At 45.0% G+C, this 19,214-nt stretch overlaps 2 protein-coding genes across 2 annotated transcripts in view; one reads left to right on the top strand and one right to left on the bottom strand.

Annotated features, from left to right (window-relative positions):
- Positions 1–4,824, top strand: part of LOC143989930 (uncharacterized) — a 127,425-nt gene extending 122,601 nt beyond the window's left edge. The window contains exon 11 of the mRNA XM_077490201.1: positions 2,882–4,824. Within this exon, the coding sequence (XP_077346327.1) occupies positions 2,882–3,521 (640 nt within the window). The 3' untranslated portion in view covers positions 3,522–4,824. The remainder of the gene's footprint in view (positions 1–2,881) is intronic.
- A 4,740-nt stretch (positions 4,825–9,564) lies between these two features.
- Positions 9,565–18,844, bottom strand: LOC143989718 (uncharacterized). Its single transcript, XM_077489991.1, has 5 exons — positions 18,784–18,844; positions 16,829–16,956; positions 16,415–16,740; positions 16,152–16,293; positions 9,565–12,443 (listed from the first exon to the last, which is right to left on the bottom strand). The coding sequence occupies exons 4-5, from the start codon at positions 16,213–16,215 to the stop codon at positions 11,194–11,196; spliced, it is 1,314 nt and encodes a 437-aa protein (XP_077346117.1). The 5' UTR covers positions 16,216–16,293; positions 16,415–16,740; positions 16,829–16,956; positions 18,784–18,844; the 3' UTR covers positions 9,565–11,193.
- Between the last annotated feature and the right edge of the window lie 370 nt (positions 18,845–19,214).

The raw sequence follows: 19,214 nt of genomic DNA, 5'->3' as shown, positions 1-19,214 counted from the left end.
GACAGTATCAAAAAGTGTACACAATAATGTTACAGAAGTACAATAATATTTTTCATTACAGTGCTTACCCAAATATCCTGACATTAATAACATCGAAGAGAAAGGACGGACACCATCCAGTAATAAATAGGTGATGTCAGTCGCCTATATAGTCTTGTGGATGTCGAACCATATGTATAGGTAAAAAGACCATATCATAGATCATCTAGGAATGCAGAAATATGTATGTATTAAGATGCAAAAGCATCACACCTTAACATACACACACATATATATATAATCACCCCTTAATCCCATCGGCTGGCTATGAATATAAATGCGACTGCGAACAATTGTCGGCAGTCAAGGTAAAAGCATGAAAAAATGAAGACAGTTATTATGATCCCACCCTCCAAGCTACTAAGCAACTCCCACACTCAAAGGGAACATTTACACATATAGAAAGATACAATGTACCAAGGAAAGAAGGAAAACCAAAACAAATATATAGTGATAAAAAATAGATACCTGGTGTGTTATCATCTGAAAAAACTGGAGAGAAGATCAGGCGATTTTCAGAGCAAAAAAATGAGGGCTAAGCCACGCCAAAGCAAAGGCTCCAGTCCCGCTTGTCCCAACCAAGGGCAAGAATACAGCCTCTAATCCTCCACTAATACATGCCGTGATGTGAGTCACAGCGGGTGAATGGTTACGGCTTCCTTTTTAAACACTGGTTCCAGCGGGAAATGAAACGAATGGGATCGGCTCGCTGACATAACTTCCGGTGCGAACTTCCCCTGGGTCACGCATGGGCTGTGAATCCTCCATCGCCGCAATAGCCACATATATATTTCAGCATTCCTAGATGATCTATGATATGGTCTTTTGACCTATACATATGGTTCAACAAAATACACACAAGCATCTGTTTAAGCTCCTTGAAAATGAGTATTATCTTGGTCATTTGTGGTTGTGCTTACCTCATGACAGAAATATGCATCTTTAAAAATCCCAATCCTTTATGAGGGACAGATCTTGATCTGTTTCCTCTCAATTTTCTCTTTTATTTACTTCACGCAATATTCTGTCACTAGAACCTGTTCAAAATAATATATATATATTCACATAGAAACAATGTGTGGGACCTCTGCAACTTGTCTTGTCTGAACATTTAAGCTTCCCATGATTACTGAATACCAATATTATGGGTCCTGACCCTTACACTGTATACTTTATATTGTACATTACATACTCCTGACCCTGCACTACATACTCTATGTTGTACATTACATCATTATGATACTATATAGTCCTATCTATTGTATCTTATACAATATGTTTTACATTACATAGTCCTGACTTCTGCTCTCTCCCCTCTACCCACTGCTATATATATGCATAGTATGTATTCTCTTTTGTTACACCCATTTCCTACCAGCTGGATATTTTATATCTGATGATCTGATTGGAGCACAGACTTTTACATGGTGATAATAATGTGATAACATCCTCAGACTTTGGAACCTTAAACAGAAAGTGATAATGAGGGAGGAGTCAATACCCCAATGATGGTGGTCTTCAGGATCAGTCCAGTCTTCATCTTGGTTGTTCTCCCCCCATCCTCACTCTCTGACCTCTGGTGGGGCTCAGCCCCGCTGTTATTCATGACTAAATCATGGACTAAATAAGGAAGTGCAGGACTTCTTGTGTTAGGACGAGTGTCCCCTCCCCCTCTATCACTCATTGCCATCTTCCCATCATCCCCTCATCACTGTCACTCCTATAAAAGACAGTTCTTGTTTCCTCACTCTGACTAAAGTCCATGAATAAAGAAATTAACTGGTAGATTCAGAGATGCCTCATGGGACATCTAGTCCTGGGCAAGAGAAGGAGATAAGTGATTCTAAAGGCAGACCTTTACCTTCCTATAGGGGAACTCTATACTATAATTTGTACCTTCCTATAGGGTAACTCTATACTATACTTTGCACCTTCCTATAGGGGAACTCTATACTATACTTTGTACCTTCCTATAGGGGGGAGGGGACATTCATCTTATAATCCCCTCATCACTGTCACTCCTATAAAAGACAGTTCTCGTTGTTTCCTCACTCTCTGACTAAGGCCCATGAATAAAGAAATGAACTGGTAGGAGATCAGAGGACCCATTTACTAGTTACCTTAAGGGGGAATTGTAAGATCCTCACAGACAAAGCTGCCTGATGTGGGCAGAGTGCTGGTTTAGGGGAACCAATCAGCTCATGTCTAGTAATAATCTTTGTATTTCTATTTTAGTAGATGGACGGGAGATGAGGAAAACCTCAGAGGATTGTCTCACTTTGTCTCCAGACTGTAAAGTAGAAGATGAGGACATCACACAGTATAGTCCAGGAGAAAACCCGACTACCTCAAATGTCCATCCGGCACCACACAGTGTAGATGGACCATCGTATTCCTCTTATCCTGAGGAATCTCAGACTGTGCGGGATGGTGCTGTCCTTCCAACAGAGAAGAGCTTTTCCTGTACTGAGTGCAGGAAGTGTTTCCATTCTGAATCCAAACTTAATAGGCATAAAAGAGCTCACACGGCAGAGAAGCCACATTCCTGTCTTGAGTGCGGGAAGTGTTTCCGTTTTAAATCCCAGCTTAATGTGCATAAAAGTTCTCACACGGGGGAGAAGCCGTATTCATGTTCTGAATGCGGGAAGTGTTTTCTTTTTAAATCAAGGCTTGACGACCATAAAATATCTCATACGGGAGAGAAACCGTATTCCTGTTCTGAGTGTGGAAAATCGTATTCACGGACCTCGCATCTTCACACACATCAAAAAGTGCACACGGGTGAGAGGCCGTATTCCTGTCCTGAGTGTGGGAAATGTTTTATGCTAAAATCAGAATGCAGAATACATCAGCGGTCTCACACAGGGGAGAAGCCGTATTCCTGTTCTGAGTGCGGGAAATGTTTTTCAAATTCCTCACATTTATACGCACATCGGAGATCTCACACGGGAGAGAAGCCGTATTCCTGTTCTGAGTGCGGTAAATGTTTTTCAATTCACTCCAATCTTAAAAAACATAAGAGGTTGCACACTGGGGAGAAACCGTATTCCTGCCTTGAGTGTGGGAAATCTTTTTCACAGAAGTTCAATTTCGACAAACATCAGAGATCTCACACAGGGGAGAAGCCGTATTCCTGTCCTGTTTGTGGGAAATGTTTTTCAACGAAGTCCGCTCTTTCTATGCATCAGAATTCTCACACAGGAGAGAAACCGTATTCCTGTCCTGAGTGCGGAAAATGTTTTTCAGTACAGACCAATCTTTACAGACATCAGAAGTCTCACACAGGGGAGAAGCCATATTCCTGTCCTGTTTGCAGTAAATGTTTTTCAATGAAGCCCAATCTTTCCAGACATCAGAGATCTCACACAGGGGAGAAGCCGTATTCCTGTCCTGAGTGTGGGAAATGTTTTACACAGAAGTACAGTCTTTACAAACATCAGAGATTGCACATGGGGGAAAAAACACTTTCCTGTCCTGAGTAAGGGAATTGTTCCTCACTGAAGTCCTGTCTTCCTGTACATCAGGGATCCCACACAACCCTTGAGGTGTATTAGTGCCTTGAGTGCGGGAAATGTCTTCTATATTAATGTTGCTGGACATCACAGCTCTCATGTGGGGAAGAAGCACCCCCTGATATACACCTCAGATATACTCCATGGCTGATCTTCATCATGGAAGAAACAGTTGATAAGGAGATCAGAGATCACCAAAGACATGGATGAAGTGTTGTACTGTGTTGGCCATTGATAGCAGGAGAAAAATAAAAATGGATTCATTACATCTCAGTGGCATTGTGCGGTGGGTGTAAGCTTTCAGAAACACTTAGAGGTCTCTTTAAAAAAAATTGTTGAATGAATGTGACAAGTTTTGGTCATATTTTTTTCATATGATCATTGGCTCCATCTAGTGGCTATAATGGTGTTTTGCACTACATTTACTGATGGAGTTGTTAGAATCACTCTGCTGTGCTCAGTGTATATAGCTCTCATTAACCCTTATACTGTCAGAGCTGTTTTTGTATTTTTAGCACACGTTAAAATGTAAATTTTTGTCCTGAAGATTCATTTAGTATCCCCAAACATATATTTTCTGAAAGCAGAGTCCCTGGAGAATAAAAGGATGGTAGTTCATGTCACATGATATTAGCTCAGTGGTTTATCAAGTGTAAATTTCAGTTAGAAATACATTAAGTGTAATTTTAAAGGACAGTTGCAATATTTTACCCAAGATGAGGTTGGGCTGAGTAAATAGATACCCAACATGTCCAGGACTAAAATTGCGTGTGCTGATGAAATAATGACAAATTTTGGTACTCAATATTTTCCCATGAAGCTTTAAAAGCCTTTCCAGGTCCTGTGTGTAGAGGTAACCCAGAATAATGGATGTAGAATGATTTTCGACACCAAAAATAACTTATTCACTCCTTGGTTATTTCCCACCTCGACTACTACTGGCTGACCTTTACACAGGCTATTCCCCCTTTAGTCTATTATGAATGCTGCTGGTAGACTAATACACCTCCCTAACCGATCCGTGACTGCTGCCCCTCTCTGCCAATCCCTTCACTGGCTTCCCCTCCCCCACTGCATAAAACACAACATACTAATTGTGACTGACCTAGCAGGGACAGGTAACTAATTAACATTGAGTTTATAGTATATGTCTGTTCTAATTATATTCCTGTGTGCAGTTTGTATTGTTAGGATAATATGATCAGGAGGGGGTGTCCTCCTATGGTGTATATATTCTGTTAGTTTGTTCAAATAAATGTGTTCCAGCTTTGCAGCCAAATGAGCGCTGCCTAGTTCTTGGTTGTAATATGTGGCTATATCTGATATTTATCTTCAGACTGGAGGAAGCGGTATATGATGGAAGCACTCAAGCAGAGTGGGAAGCGATTCCGTTACACTAACCACAACCTACAAAGCCAGCCACAGCATCACCCCCAGCTACATCACCAACCTCATCTGCAGATATCGCCCAAATCATCCTCCCTGCTCTTCCCAAGGCCTCCTGCTCTCTAGCTCCCTTGTTTTCTCCTCCAATACTCACCTCCAGGACTTCAAAGTGCTGCGCAAACTGTTGGCGCTATATAAATCCTGTAAAGTAATAGTAATAATTCACAGCTTCTCCAGCCACAGTGGTCAGGAATGATGGCAATGAACTCGAAAGTCACCTAATACATATCACTTCCGGGTTCATTCTAGCTACGGGGATCAGCGAGCGGATGTTCTCTGGTCTCTCTCTGTCTTCTACCAAGTGGCACCCACCATGCTAGGCCCATATGTGGGATAGTGGAGCCCAACAAACATAGTGGGCATATGTGGAAACCATCCAGCACCAGTTTGGAAAGCTTGCCCTGTCAGGATATCTGAGAGCGCATTTAGTCTTCACCAAAATGTTCCAGAAAGGTACTGCTGGTCTCTGTGACAAATGATTCCACCATTGTAGGTAGGTTTTGTAATGTTTCCCTGAATATCATAATTTGGCGAGTTTCACCATTGGTAATGCCTATAAGATATTGAATCTTTGTGTTTGCCGATACTCTGATACCAGACTGGTAATATTATAGATTTCCATAACAAGGAATGAGATGAAGAAGGATCCATATCATGTCCAATCATGAAGCAGATTTCTGGCCTCACTCACAGCTTTACTGTCAGACCTAGAGGATCCTCTAATGTCCTCCAGGCAGTACAATACAGGGTCAAAGTTATTTACACTAACCCACTAATCCCCAGGTGACAGCTGAATGGACTGGATGGTGACACATCATCAGTTGTTGGGACACAAAGTTGAAAGTTTCTAATCCCCGAACAACCAGCCTGAGCTGCTATATATCAGAACAATAGTATTACTGCAGTCAGAGGTTCACTGAGTCAAACACCTATTTTGCTCAGTTGTTTACGAAACGCTCAAACAAGCTAAATTCTGAATCTGGGGTCAGTCCAAACCTGGCGCTCATTTCTAGTGGTCAGTGTAGTGGGCTTTTTCATTGGTGACCAGCTGAAGAAGGATCCCATATCAGTGATCAGTGTATTGGTCTCTTACATTGGTGACCGATGGGAGAAATGTCCCCTTATATCATTGGTTAGTGTAGGTCTCTTACATTGGTGATCAATGGGAGAAATGCCCCCTTATATCATTGGTTAGTGTAGTGGTCTCTTACATTGGTGACCAATGGGAGAAATGCCCCCTTATATCATTGGTTAGTGTAGTGGTCTCTTACATTGGTGATCTTGGGGAGAAGGACCCCCTTATCTCTGTGGTCAGTGGGAGAAGGAAATTCTTACATCATCATCAGTGGGAAGACTGCCCCCTTACAGATCATTAATGTCAGTTGTTACTGAGACACAGAAATTGTTAATTTCTCAAGGAACCCCTAGAAATCTTTGGATGAACCCTGGGTGAGAGAGGCTGGAATGCAGCGTGGCATGGAGGTGATCAGCCTGTGGCACTGCTGAGGTGTTATGGAAGCCCAGGTTGCTTTAATAGCGGCCTTCAGCTCATCTGCATTGTTGGGTCTGGTGTCTGTCATCTTTCTCTGGACAATACCTCACAGGTTCTCTATGGGGTTTAAGTCAGGCGAGTTTGCTGGCCATTCAAGCACAGTGATACCATGATCATGTGACCAGGTTTTGGTAGTTTTGTCAGTGTGGGCGAGTGCCAAGTCCTGCTGGAAAATGAAATCAGCATCTCTATAAAGCTGGTAAACAGAGGGAAGCATGAAGAGCTCTAGAATTTCCCGTTAGAGGGCTGTACTGACTTTGGACTTGATAAAACACAGCGGACCAACACCAGCAGATGACACGGCTCCCCAAATCATCACGGGGTGTGGAAAATGTTGCATTTCATTTGGAAATTGCAGTCCCAGAGTCTGGAGGAGGAGTGGAGGGGCACAGAATCCAAATTGCATGAGGTTCAGTGTAAAGTTTCCACAGTCTGTGGACATTTCATTTCCGGCTTTTTTTTTTTTTTTAAACGGCACACAGACCCTCCAAAAGCCCCCCAAATACATAGAAGGAACTCAGGGGGTGGGGGGGGGGGGAGACTGTGTGCTGTTTTGGTAAATTGTAAAACACTCTTCCTTTGTAAATGTCAACACAGCTGCAGCACTTTCTGTACATCACAGAGACGCCCCTTCACAGGCAGGATTAGGACCCCCCAGGATTAGTACACCCCCCAGAAATAGGACACCCTCAAGACATGTTGTTATTTTACACAGTTCAGCTCCTTGGAGGTGCATAGCACACCCAGAGAGTGAAGGGTTAATCACAAGCTGATGGAGGCAGTAGCAGTGCTTGTTTTATTCAGCCGGCTCCCAGCTGCACAGTAATGCCCTGTACACACGGGTCGGACATTCCGACAACAAAATCCGTCTGATTTTTTCTGACAGATTTTGGGACAAACTTGTCTTGCATACACGCGGTCGCACAAAGTTGTTAGAAAATCTGATCGTTCTGAATGCAGTGACCTACAATATGTATGCCGGGACTATAAACGGGCCAGTAGCCAATAGCTTTTGTCTCTTAATTTATTCTGAGCATGCGTGGCACTTTGTGCGTCGGATTTTTCTACACACGATCGGAATTTAAACAATCGGATTTTATTGTTGGAAAATTTTAGATCCAGTTCTCAAACTTTGTGTGTCGGAAAACTGCGATGAAAAAAGTCCGATGGAGCCCACACACGATTGGAATTTCACACTTTTTCTGTCGGAAAATCTGACCGTGGGTACAGGGCATAAGAGTGATCTGGGTGGCTGTATAGCTGCCTGATCCCATTTACACTGCAAGCAGCACGGCCCCCGCAGTGTGGTTCCTGGGCTCTCTTGTTCCTCTTGGGATCCCAAGACCACATCCAGCGGTTTCAGGAGGCCAAGTGGGAGGGGACTGGTGACCGTCCATCCCCCAATCTCCTCTGAATGAAGCCGGCAGTCCTCAGCTCTAAGCATTTCCCTTTCCTGAGCCATCATTCCCCGGATGACACCGCTAAGGAAGCATCTACCAGAGCGCCATCTGTGCATTGGAGGGTAGAGGAGACATTGGAGGTCTAATACACCCCCCATGTCTCATAAAGAGGACCTGTCATCTGCCTAATGATATCACATGGGGGGTTTATTAACTTCTTGTGATAGCAATAAAGTGAAATAAGAAAAAAAAATTGTAATAAAATTTATAAAAAAAAATTAAAATGATGAAAAAAATGTATATAAAAACATGAAAAGTAACCCCCATTGCCCCGCACATACCTGTAAACGCACCCATACTGTGTTTATGTGTATGTAGAGCGTGATTGCACCACACATGTGAGGGATCACCACGAATGTCAGAGTGAGAGGAATAATTCTACCACCAGAGATCACACTTATCTCTAAACTGATGAGCAGGAAAGCGCCTCCTATGGAGATTTTTAGGTACTGCAGTATTTTGCCATGTCACCGGCACACACAATGTTATTACTTGACATGTTTGGTATCTATTTACTCATCACAACCTCATCTTTTATATTTTACCTTAAAATTGTGTATAATGTGTGTGTGTTCCCACCCATGAAAGTGGGGGGCATTTATTTCCGGTGAGTGGTGCCCAGAGGGGGAAGGGGTGACACGAGCACTAAGTGGTGTATATATAAAGGGAATGGAGCGATTTCGTATTCACATCACTCTGATGTGGTCACACTCTAAACATTAGAGCTCCCCCTGGCTGCAGCCTGGTAATAAGATTGCTAGGAGGTCTATTCATTTATCTGCTACATACTTCCCATCTTTATATAAACGTCTCCTGACATTTAGGGGTCTACAATTTACATAGCGATCTGCCCGGTGACAATGCATGTACATCCCTTCTGTGTGGATGGGGGGATTGAAGGAAATAAGAGATCTGCTGAGCTGGTTGAAACTTTTCCATCAAATGAAAAGAAACAATGTTACATTTGTTCATTAGATGGCCATAACTTCTATGATTCTTAGCGCCATCTAATGGCCAAATGCAAATTTTCAGGTTTAAATCAATGGTTGGTTTAATATTGTAGCTTTGATTAATTGATGTCCTTCAGTGTGTTCTGTACTCACCAGTGTATGAGGATGATCTCAGTTATCTGTATGAAGACATGTCTGATGAAGAAAACTGAGGGGGTCTACTTGACAAGCATTCACCAAATTCTGTCCATAATGTAGCAAAGTGATTTGCTATGATGGTCAGCTCCATCTAGTGACCATAATGGGGTATTTTTCGTGACATACCTCCATCAGTAAAAAAAATAAAAAAATAAATAAAAAATCACAATACTGCATTATGGCCACTAGATGGCGCCAAGGAAATCAGTGTATGAAATAATATACATCCAATATTCATGACAGTTGGATGAATGCCGGTCACATTGAAATTATTATTTTTTTTAATATAAAAAAAAGGAAGATTTGGCTACTATTAATGTACCACATCCAATATACTGTATATATCATTTCAGAAAAGAACCTTGGATGTCGGACTTTATTAGTACAAAAAAGGGCAAACACAGAAATAACATAAAATATAAATCTTTATTACAAATAGTAAAATTATGTGTTAAAACCACATGGGAACAAATCCATCAAACATTAGGCCATATAGATTAATAATGAGTCATTTAGCTTTGCCGAATTTTCCAAGAGGTTGACGCGTTTCACATCAATAAGCTTCTTCAGGACCTTTTATACCTTGGCAGCAAAAAAAATAAAAATCAGCCTAACTAAAAAAAAAAACACAGAATGTAAACACATAGCAATCTCATCATTTTATAACATCATAAATTATCATCTTTGCCACTTACACAACGCTTGGGGGACATAGCAAGGAGACGACAATAAATGGCGGGGTCAAAGTAGTTTGCACAGTCAGCTGGTCATGAGTTATGATAATAGACATGTGCATGAAAAGAAAAACTTTTATTTACTTGTACAAAAAAAGTTACACCCAAGCACATAAAATGAAGTTAGTCACCATTTCACAGGCGCACACAAATTTAAAGTTTGACATGTTGGGTATCTATTTACTTGGCTTTTATTTTGTAAATAAATGGTTCATTTATTGTGTTTTTCTGCCCCCTAAGATTAAGAGAAGTGTGTTTTTTTTACACTAATATGCACTAATATCATGTGACATAAAAATATGGAACTACTGGCATTTTATTCTCCAGGGTGTCTGCTTTCAAAAAAATATATAAATGTTTTGAGGTTTTTATATAATCTTCAGGCCTAAAATTATTTTTCATATGTGGGCAAAAAACACAAAAATGGCTCTGGCAGTGAAAGAGTTAAAGGAAACGTTCACCTTCGGGAAGATGTTACATGTTCCTGTTCCTGCAGCGGCTCAGTGATCCGAGTCCTCTGTGTGACAGCAGTGCGGGGAGAAGTTCCCTGTACCGGCTGTCACTTTGTGAAGAGTGCGCTCGTGCCATTCATTCACAGAGTTCTGTCCTTTGCCGATGTCGGCTTGAGAGCTCTCTGGTAGATGATTGTTTTTTCCTGTCACTGTAACTGCCTTCCCATATAATGTACAGGCAGACAGATTACACGGACAGTCTGCAGGAGTCCTGCATAGCACCAGCCATCACCACATCATGGCTGCAATGCTTTCCAGGCTCCTAAAAATAAAAAATAAAATATTGTAAATTCAAAAAATTTTACCTGCAGAAAATGTGAATTTATTATTTTTTATAGAACGTGAACTTTTCCTTTAACAGAGCGGACACCGGAGCGTGATTTGTCTGCTCAGCATGCGCTTGTACTGAGCACCCAAGTTAAAAAATACCCGACATTCCTAAAAGCACCTCAGATTTTTATACGGTTTTAGTTAAAATTATCTTTTATTTTATCAGGACAAGGAGATTGTCATAAGAGACAAGTATATGAGACCCCGATTTGGTCCCTTGGATTAGTCGTTTTTAAAAGAATGTCCACCCCCCTGGAACTGTTTCTTACATGATGAAGATCAGCCATGGAGTATATCTGAGGTGTATATCAGGGTGTGCTTCTTCCCCACATGAGAGCTGTGATGTCCAGCAACATTCATATAGAAGACATTTCCCACACTCAAGGCACTAATACACCTCGAGGGTTGTGTGGGATCCCTGATGTACAGGAAGACAGGACTTCAGTGAGGAACAATTCCCTCACTCAGGACAGGAATACGGCTTCTCCCCCGTGTGAGATCTCTGATGTCTGGAAAGACTGGACTTCTCTGAAAAACATTTCCCGCAATCCAGGCAGGAAAAGGGCTTCTCTCCTGTGTGAGATCTCTGATGTATGGAAAGAAGGGTCTTCTGTGAAAAACATTTCCCGCACTCAGGACAGGAATACGGCTTCTCCCCCGTGTGAGATCTCTGATGTCTGTTAAGATCGGACTTCTGTAAAAAACATTTCCCACACTCAGGACAGGAATACGGCGTCTCCCCTGTGTGAGATCTCTGATGTATGGAAAGAAGGTGTTTCTGTGAAAAACAATTCCCGCACTCAGGACAGGAATACGGCTTCTCCCCTGTGTGAGATCTCTGATGTCTGTTAAGATTGGACTTCTTTAAAAAACATTTCCCACACTCAGGACAGGAATAAGGCTTCTCCCCTGTGTGAGATCTCTGATGTGTGCTAAGATGGGACTTCTGTAAATAACATTTCCCACACTCAGGACAGGAATACGGCTTCTCCCCCGTGTGAGATCTCTGATGTATGGAAAGAAGGTGTTTCTGTGAAAAACATTTCCCGCACTCAGGACAGGAATACGGCTTCTCCCCTGTGTGAGATCTCTGATGTGTGTTAAGATGGGACTTCTGTAAAAAACATTTCCCACACTCAGGACAGGAATAAGGCTTCTCCCCTGTGTGAGATCTCTGATGTGTGTTAAGATGGGACTTCTGTAAATAACATTTCCCACACTCAGGACAGGAATATGGCTTCTCCCCCGTGTGAGATCTCTGATGTGTGGAAAGTTGTGACTTCACTGAAAAACACTTTCCACACTCAGCACAGGAAAGTTGCTTCTGCCCCCCTGTGTGAGATCTCTGATGTATGGAAAGAAGGTTTTTCTGTGAAAAACATTTCCCACACTCAGGACAGGAATACGGCTTCTCTCCTGTGTGATATCTATTATGTCTATTAAGCATGGATTTAAAACTGAAACACTTCCCACACTCTGTACAGGAAAAGCTCTTCTCTGTTGGAAGGACGGCCCCGTCCCGCACAGTCTGAGGTTCCTCAGGATAAGAGGAATACGATGGTCCATCTACACTGTGTGGTGCCGGATGGACATTTGAGGTAGTCGGGTTTTCTCCTGGACTATACTGTGTGATGTCCTCATCTTCTACTTTACAGTCTGGAGACAAAGTGAGACAATCCTCTGAGGTTTTCCTCATCTCCCGTCCATCTACTAAAATAGAAATACAAAGATTATTACTAGACATGAGCTGATTGGTTCCCCTAAACCAGAACTCCGCCCACATCAGGCAGCTTTGTCTCTGAGGATCTAACAATTCCCCCCTCAGAGCCCATTCACACAGGGGCAACTCCTGATCCGACTTCAGGTCGCCCCTAGTCGCCTCAGGTCGCCTCAGGTCGGACAACATTTAAAAAGCAATGTAAGTGAATGAGAGCCGTCTTAATGCACACTACTGAAGTCGCTCCGACTTCAGAAAAGGTTCCTGTACTACTTCTATCCGACTTGTAGGCGACCGGTACCCATTGATTTCAATGGAGGTCGCCTCCAAGTCGGATCTCCGTCTATACGGAGGCGACTTTGACAGAATTATTAGCTCTGAAGGGGGAACTCCACGGCAAATTTCTGAAAAAAATTTGGCGTGGGTTCCCCCTCCGAGAGCATACCAGGCCCTTAGGTCTGGTATGGATTCCAAGGGGAACCCCCTACGCCGAAAAAACGGCGTGGGGGTCCCCCACAGATCCACACCAGACCCTTATCCGAGCACGCTACCCGGCCGGCCAGGAAAGGGGGTGGGGACGAGCGGGCGGCCCCCCCCTCCTGAGCCGTACCAGGCCGCGTGCCCTCAACATGGGGGGGGTGCCTTGGGGGAGGGGGGGCGTGCGACCCCCCCACCCCAAAGCACCTTGTCCCCATGTCGATGAGGACAAGGGCCTCTTCCCGACAACCCTGGCCGTTGGTTGTCGGGGTCTGCGGGCGGGGGGCTTATCGGAATCCGGGAGCCCCCTTTAATAAGGGGGCCCCCGGATACCGGCCCCCCACCCTATGTGAATGAGTATGGGGTACAATGTACCCCTACCCATTCACCTGTGGAAAAAAAGTACAAAAAAAAAACACAACACAGGGAAAAAATATTTTATTGCACAGCTCCGGGGGTCTTCCGTCTTCGGGGGTCTTCTCGCCGGACTCCTCCGCTATCTTCTTGTAGCTCTTTTGCTAGCGGAGGAGTCCGGCTTTCTTCCTCCCCGCCGCCGGCCTCTTCTCCCGACTTCGGGGGTCTTGTCCCCCTCTTCGGTTCTTCTGCCGGGCCACCGAGCCTTCTTATAGCTCTTTTACAGGCGGTGGCCCGGTCTTCTGTCGCCGCCGCCGCCGCCCGTTCTTCTTCTTCTTCCTCTTCCTCTTCTTCTCCTTCTTCTCCAGGAGATGTTGCCTCGACGATCTCCCTGGCCGGAATGCCAGGGACGCGCTGTGCTGCCACTTATATAGGGACAATGGGGCGGTGTCACATGGGTTGATGTCACATGGGTTGGTCACATGGGTTGATGTCACATGGTGACCCCGCCCCCTTACCATGTGACATCAACCCATGTGACCAACCCATGTGACATCAACCCATATGACACCGCCCCATTGTCCCTATATAAGTGGCAGCACAGCGCGTCCCTGGCATTCCGGCCAGGGAGATCGTCGAGGCAACATCTCCTGGAGAAGAAGGAGAAGAAGAAGAAGAAGAAGAAGAGGAAGAAGAAGAAGAAGAAGAAGAAGAAGAAGAAGAAGAAGAAGAAGAAGAAGAAGAAGAACGGACGGCGGCGGCGGCGGCGACAGAAGACCGGGCCACCGCCTGTAAAAGAGCTATAAGAAGGCGCGGTGGCCCGGCAGAAGAACCGAAGAGGGGGACAAGACCCCCGAAGTCGGGAGAAGAGGCCGGCGGCGGGGAGGAAGAAAGCCGGACTCCTCCGCTAGCAAAAGAGCTACAAGAAGATAGCGGAGGAGTCCGGCGAGAAGACCCCCGAAGACGGAAGACCCCCGGAGCTGTGCAATAAAATATTTTTTCCCTGTGTTGTGTTTTTTTTTTGTACTTTTTTTCCACAGGTGAATGGGTAGGGGTACATTGTACCCCATACTCATTCACATAGGGTGGGGGGCCGGTATCCGGGGGCCCCCTTATTAAAGGGGGCTCCCGGATTCTGATAAGCCCCTCGCCCGCAGACCCCGACAACCAACGGCCAGGGTTGTCGGGAAGAGGCCCTTGTCCTCATCGACATGGGGACAAGGTGCTTTGGGGTGGGAGGGCCGCACGCCCCCCCTCCCCCAAGGCACCCCCCCATGTTGAGGGCACGCGGCCTGGTACGGCTCAGGAGGGGGGGGGCCGCCCGCTCGTCCCCACCCCCTTTCCTGGCCGGCCGGGTAGCGTGCTCGGATAAGGGTCTGGTGTGGATCTGGGGGGGACCCCCACGCCGTTTTTTCGGCGTAGGGGGTTCCCCTTGGAATCCATACCAGACCTAAGGGCCTGGTATGCTCTCGGAGGGGGAACCTACGCCAAATTTTTTTCAGAAATTTGCCGTGGAGTTCCCCCTTGAGCTCATTCTCTGCTTGGCCTCGGCAAAAGTCGCCTGGCCTGGGGCGACTTGTAAGTCGTCCCAAGTCGGGCTTGAAGTCATCACAAGTCGTTTTGAAGTCGTCCCAAGTCGCGCTGTGATCTTAACTCAAGTTGTGTCCAAGTTGCCTGACTCAAGTCGCCTACAAGTCGTGTTGCCCCTGTGTGAATGGGCTCTCAAGGTAACTAGTAAATGGGTCCTCTGATCTCCTAACAGATCATTTCTTTATTCATGGACCTTAGTCAGAGAGGGAGGAAACAACGAGAACTGTCTTTTATAGGAGTGACAGTGATGAGGGGATTATAGGACGAGTGTCCCCTCCCCCTCTATCACTCATTGCCATCTTCCCAACATATTTAGTCCATGATTTAGTCATGAATAACAGCGGGGCTGAACCCCATCAGAGGTCAGAGAATGAGGATGGGGGGAGAACAACCAAGATGAAGACTGGACTGATCCTGAAGACCCCCATCATTGGGTTATTGACTCCTCCCTCATTATCACTTTCTGTTTAAGGTTCCAACATGTAAAAGTCTGTGCTCCAATCACATCATCAGATATAAAATGTCCAGCTGGTAGGAAATGGGTGTAACAAAAGAGAATACATATTATGTGTATATATAGCAGTGGGGGGAGGGGAGAGAGCAGAAGTCAGGACTATGTAATGTACAACATATTGTATAAGATACAACAGATAGGACTATATAGTATCAGAATGATGTAATGTACAACATAGAGTATATAGTGCAGGGGTCAGGAGTATGTAATGTAGAATATAAAGTATACAGTGTAAGGGTCAGGACTCATAATATTGGTATTCAGTAATCAGTGGAAGATGAAATGATTACATGAGACAAGTTGCAGAGGTCCCACACCGCTGCCTCCCATCTCCTGAGACTGCACTCAGTGACTTGGGTCTGAGACTATACAGACATATCCCTCCACCCGGCACAGCCAGCAGACAACACAACAAGTAATCCTATGGGGATTGTTCTGTCAGAGATCTTGTCATACCCGGGTATGGGGCAGAAGACCCAAATCACATACCCCAGGTGCCTAGATCTAGTAACATCTATGGGGAAAATGAACATTTTGCTGCCAGCTGATCCCCAGAATCTCCATAAATCCAGTCTAGATACATAAATTGTGTCGGCAGCACAGAGAAGGAAGATTATCGGAGAGAAATCCAGGAAAACAGGACGGGGAACACAGCTCAGGAAAGTGACCAGGGGATTACAGGCTGATATCACCCAGCCCCCGCCCTACTCTGGACCAATCAGTGAGCAGTATGGGTGGAGGAATGGATTTAGTGTTAATGACCCACCTGTGCTGATCTCTGTAGGAGTGTCCTCCTCTATAAATGTCCCCGTTATTCCATCCTCCTCCATAGACTGCTGATCATCCCTCACATACCTCTCTTCTTCTTCTGATTTTACCTCAAATTCTATATCCTTTGGATCTCCACTCTAAACCAAGAAAATGAGAGAGAATATCATCTGTAAGATAGAAGATTTATTATTGTGATATCACATAGAAAATCCACACATTGTCTCTATAAGTGTGTTTTACAAGCTCCGTCCCACCAACCTTGTAACAGTGGGGGATGGTGTGATCTTCCTGTGTGGAATCCCGGGAATACAGAGGACGGGGACATCTCTCTGGTGGGTTCCCATTACTGGATCCATCTGTAGGAAACACACACACTGACTGAATACATTGTTTCTATGTGTTTATCAGATGATGGGGGATCTAGGTGGAGCCTCCGTACTGCTCTCTCCTTTACAATAAAGTCTCCTCTTACCCGGTGATGTGAGGGGCGGCTGATTGTCCATCATGACGTCCTTGTGTCCTTCTAAATACTCCCACTCCTCCATGGAGAAATAGACAGTGACATCCTGACACCTTATAGGAACCTGACACACACAATGATACAGTCACCATCCAGACACATCCCTTGTCTGTTACTGGATAAAGTCCCAGAATTCCCAGAATCCTCCTCACCTCTCCTCCATCATCTCTCTGGTGACTTCTAGAATCTTCTTTGTATTTCTCTATTCTATCAGGGAGGGAGGTGGAGGCAATGTGATGGTCATGTGATCTCCAGACTTCACAGGAGGAAAACTCTAGATCTGAACACAAATAGCAAAATGTAAATGTTATCCCAGAATTCTCCTCACCTCACCATTCAGGTTTCCATTTTATTAAAGCCCCACTTCAGACTGAGATATAATTTACCCACACAGGACCCCCACACTATGCAGGATAAAAGCTTGTAGCAGGTATTCTGATGTCATTACATATAATGCAGGACCAACAGTCCCACTTTGCTAGTGAGGATGCCAAGAGTCCGCCCACATCCTAAAAGCATCAGAAAAAAAAGTCAGAAAGAGGGACATTGGGAGGAGGAGCTGTGAGATCAGTGTGATGTCATAGGACATATAGACTCTGGATGGAGGGACATTGGGAGGACGAGGAATAGCAAGAAGGAGCTCAGAGACAAATGAGAATATTGCTCAGCAAATGGGAGATGATCTCAGCATGACTTACATAATGAAGGAGATGAGGGGGAGGGGAGGAAGTCACTTAAGGTGGGGCTTGATAAATTTGCTTTGAATGTAGGATAATTAAAAGCTGTAAAAAGTTAGTGGGTGCAGAATGCAGGACATGGGGTGGAGGGTGCAGTAGAAAGGTGTAGGAATTGTGGTGCAGAATTCAGGACAGTAATCCAATCCCTCCTCCCCTGTGTCCTCCTGCATGTCCTGTACATCTCCCCCAGCAGTGTGTGAGAGCAGAGTGGATGGAGAGGACATCTTGTGTACATAAAGCAGCATGTCCCTCCCTGGCTGGTCTCTTAGCTGGCTGCTTTGCAGGCTTGTCCTGGTTCCTCCTGTAAGGACTCTGTAGTCCTGTTTCTCAGCACCTTGTGGGGATCATTGTGGCAGTGCCGAGATGGCGCCATGTTGGAGATTTGGTCCCGCTCCTTCCTCTCTGTTCTGCCAGAGGGCTCTGCAGGGACACAGGCAGCTGTGGGAGGAAGCAGGAGCCGATGGTGACAGTAATGCGGCCGCAGAAAGGAGAAAGATCGGCAGCGGGAGCTCAGTGAGATGAGTCCTCTCATGCCGCTGTCCTGTCCAGTCCACCCCTGACTTCACAGGTCGGGTACCATCATCTCCTCCTCCTCCCATCACCCTCCCACCTGGCCCCACTCCGAGCCACATTCCTGTCTGAATAATGTGTCCGGGTTTCAGGCAGAAACATTATTCAGACCAACAGTGAGAATGGGCTGACAAGAGCCCAGGGGCCAGGATGCCATTTCTAGTCCCCATGGCGACCTGGGATTTGTTGAGCCCTGACTTATGGTGACCATAGAGACATGGAAATTCAGCTGGTTCAGCAGGGATCGGTCACATTTCCATCCATGTGTGGTCACTGCCGGATAAAAGTCACTCCATCAGCGGCTGCAGCCAATAGCTTCATCACTGATCTGTGTATTCTGAGAGCGGAGGAGCGCCCCCCATTGTCAAAATACTATAGTGCAGCGGGAAGGAGTCCCCCATCCCCTTCCAATGTGTGGATGGGGGAATCACTTCTGTTTTTTCCTCTCATCCCGCTGGATAAACGATAAAACTGAACCATGTGTGGCCAGATTTGGAGGGAAGATATGAGACATTTCCTGATCTGTACAGCTGAGGACCAGGAAATGTCTCACTGTCTGTGATTAGCGCTGTGCAGTGTCGGCTTCCTGGCGGGATCGGGAATGTGGGATTTCAAACACACCCGAGCCCATCACTATTCATCATCAACTGATCCCCCTTGAGGGGTTAATCTACATTTCCACACTATATAGGTGTGTATCATCATCTGCTGGAGATAAAAGACATCACAGTGATTATGGAGGAAGAGGACAGACATGACGGGGGGTTACTGGGTGTAAATAGAAAATAAGATCTTATTACCTCCTCTGCTGAAACTTCCAGAGACGTCTTCTCTCTACTTCCTCCCGACTCACCTCTCACCCGAAACTTCCTGCTTGTGCCTTACATCACTTCCTGTCTGTACCTGACATCACTTCCTGTCTTCCATAGAGACTTCCTATCTCCCTAGTGTGGAGCTCCACATTTGACAGGAAACTTGCTTTTTTATTGTTTCTTTAATGCACTTTAATGTAACAAACATTCAATAGAAATTATAAACAATGTTTCCAGTTACATCTGCATTTCCTGATGGAATCTGGCTGCAGATTGGAGCTCCGCCCTCCACAGGAGTCATGTGACCTCCACAATTTTTTTTTTCTATCAACTTTAACCCTTTCGCTTTTTTTTTTCATTTCCTGCCCATGTTTAAAAAAACATTGTAGGCCTGAAGATTACATAAAAACCCCAAAACA

Source organism: Lithobates pipiens, unplaced genomic scaffold, assembly GCF_037356315.1.
Source record: "Lithobates pipiens isolate NorthernLeopardFrog02 unplaced genomic scaffold, aLitPip1_a1.2 Scaffold_18, whole genome shotgun sequence".
In the NCBI taxonomy this organism is placed as follows: Eukaryota; Metazoa; Chordata; class Amphibia; order Anura; family Ranidae; genus Lithobates; species Lithobates pipiens.
The sequence above is the reverse complement of the archived record's forward strand: the minus strand, read 5'-3'. Positions and strand labels throughout refer to the sequence as shown.

Excerpts from the sequence above, each read along its gene's own strand:
- LOC143989718 (XM_077489991.1), bottom strand. The coding sequence starts at position 16,215 with ATGGAGGAGGATGGAATAACGGGGACATTTATAGAGGAGGACACTCCT. Across the intron at positions 12,444-16,151 it reads TCCTACAGAGATCAGCACAG|TAGATGGACGGGAGATGAGG; the intron begins GTGGGTCATTAA and ends TTTCTATTTTAG.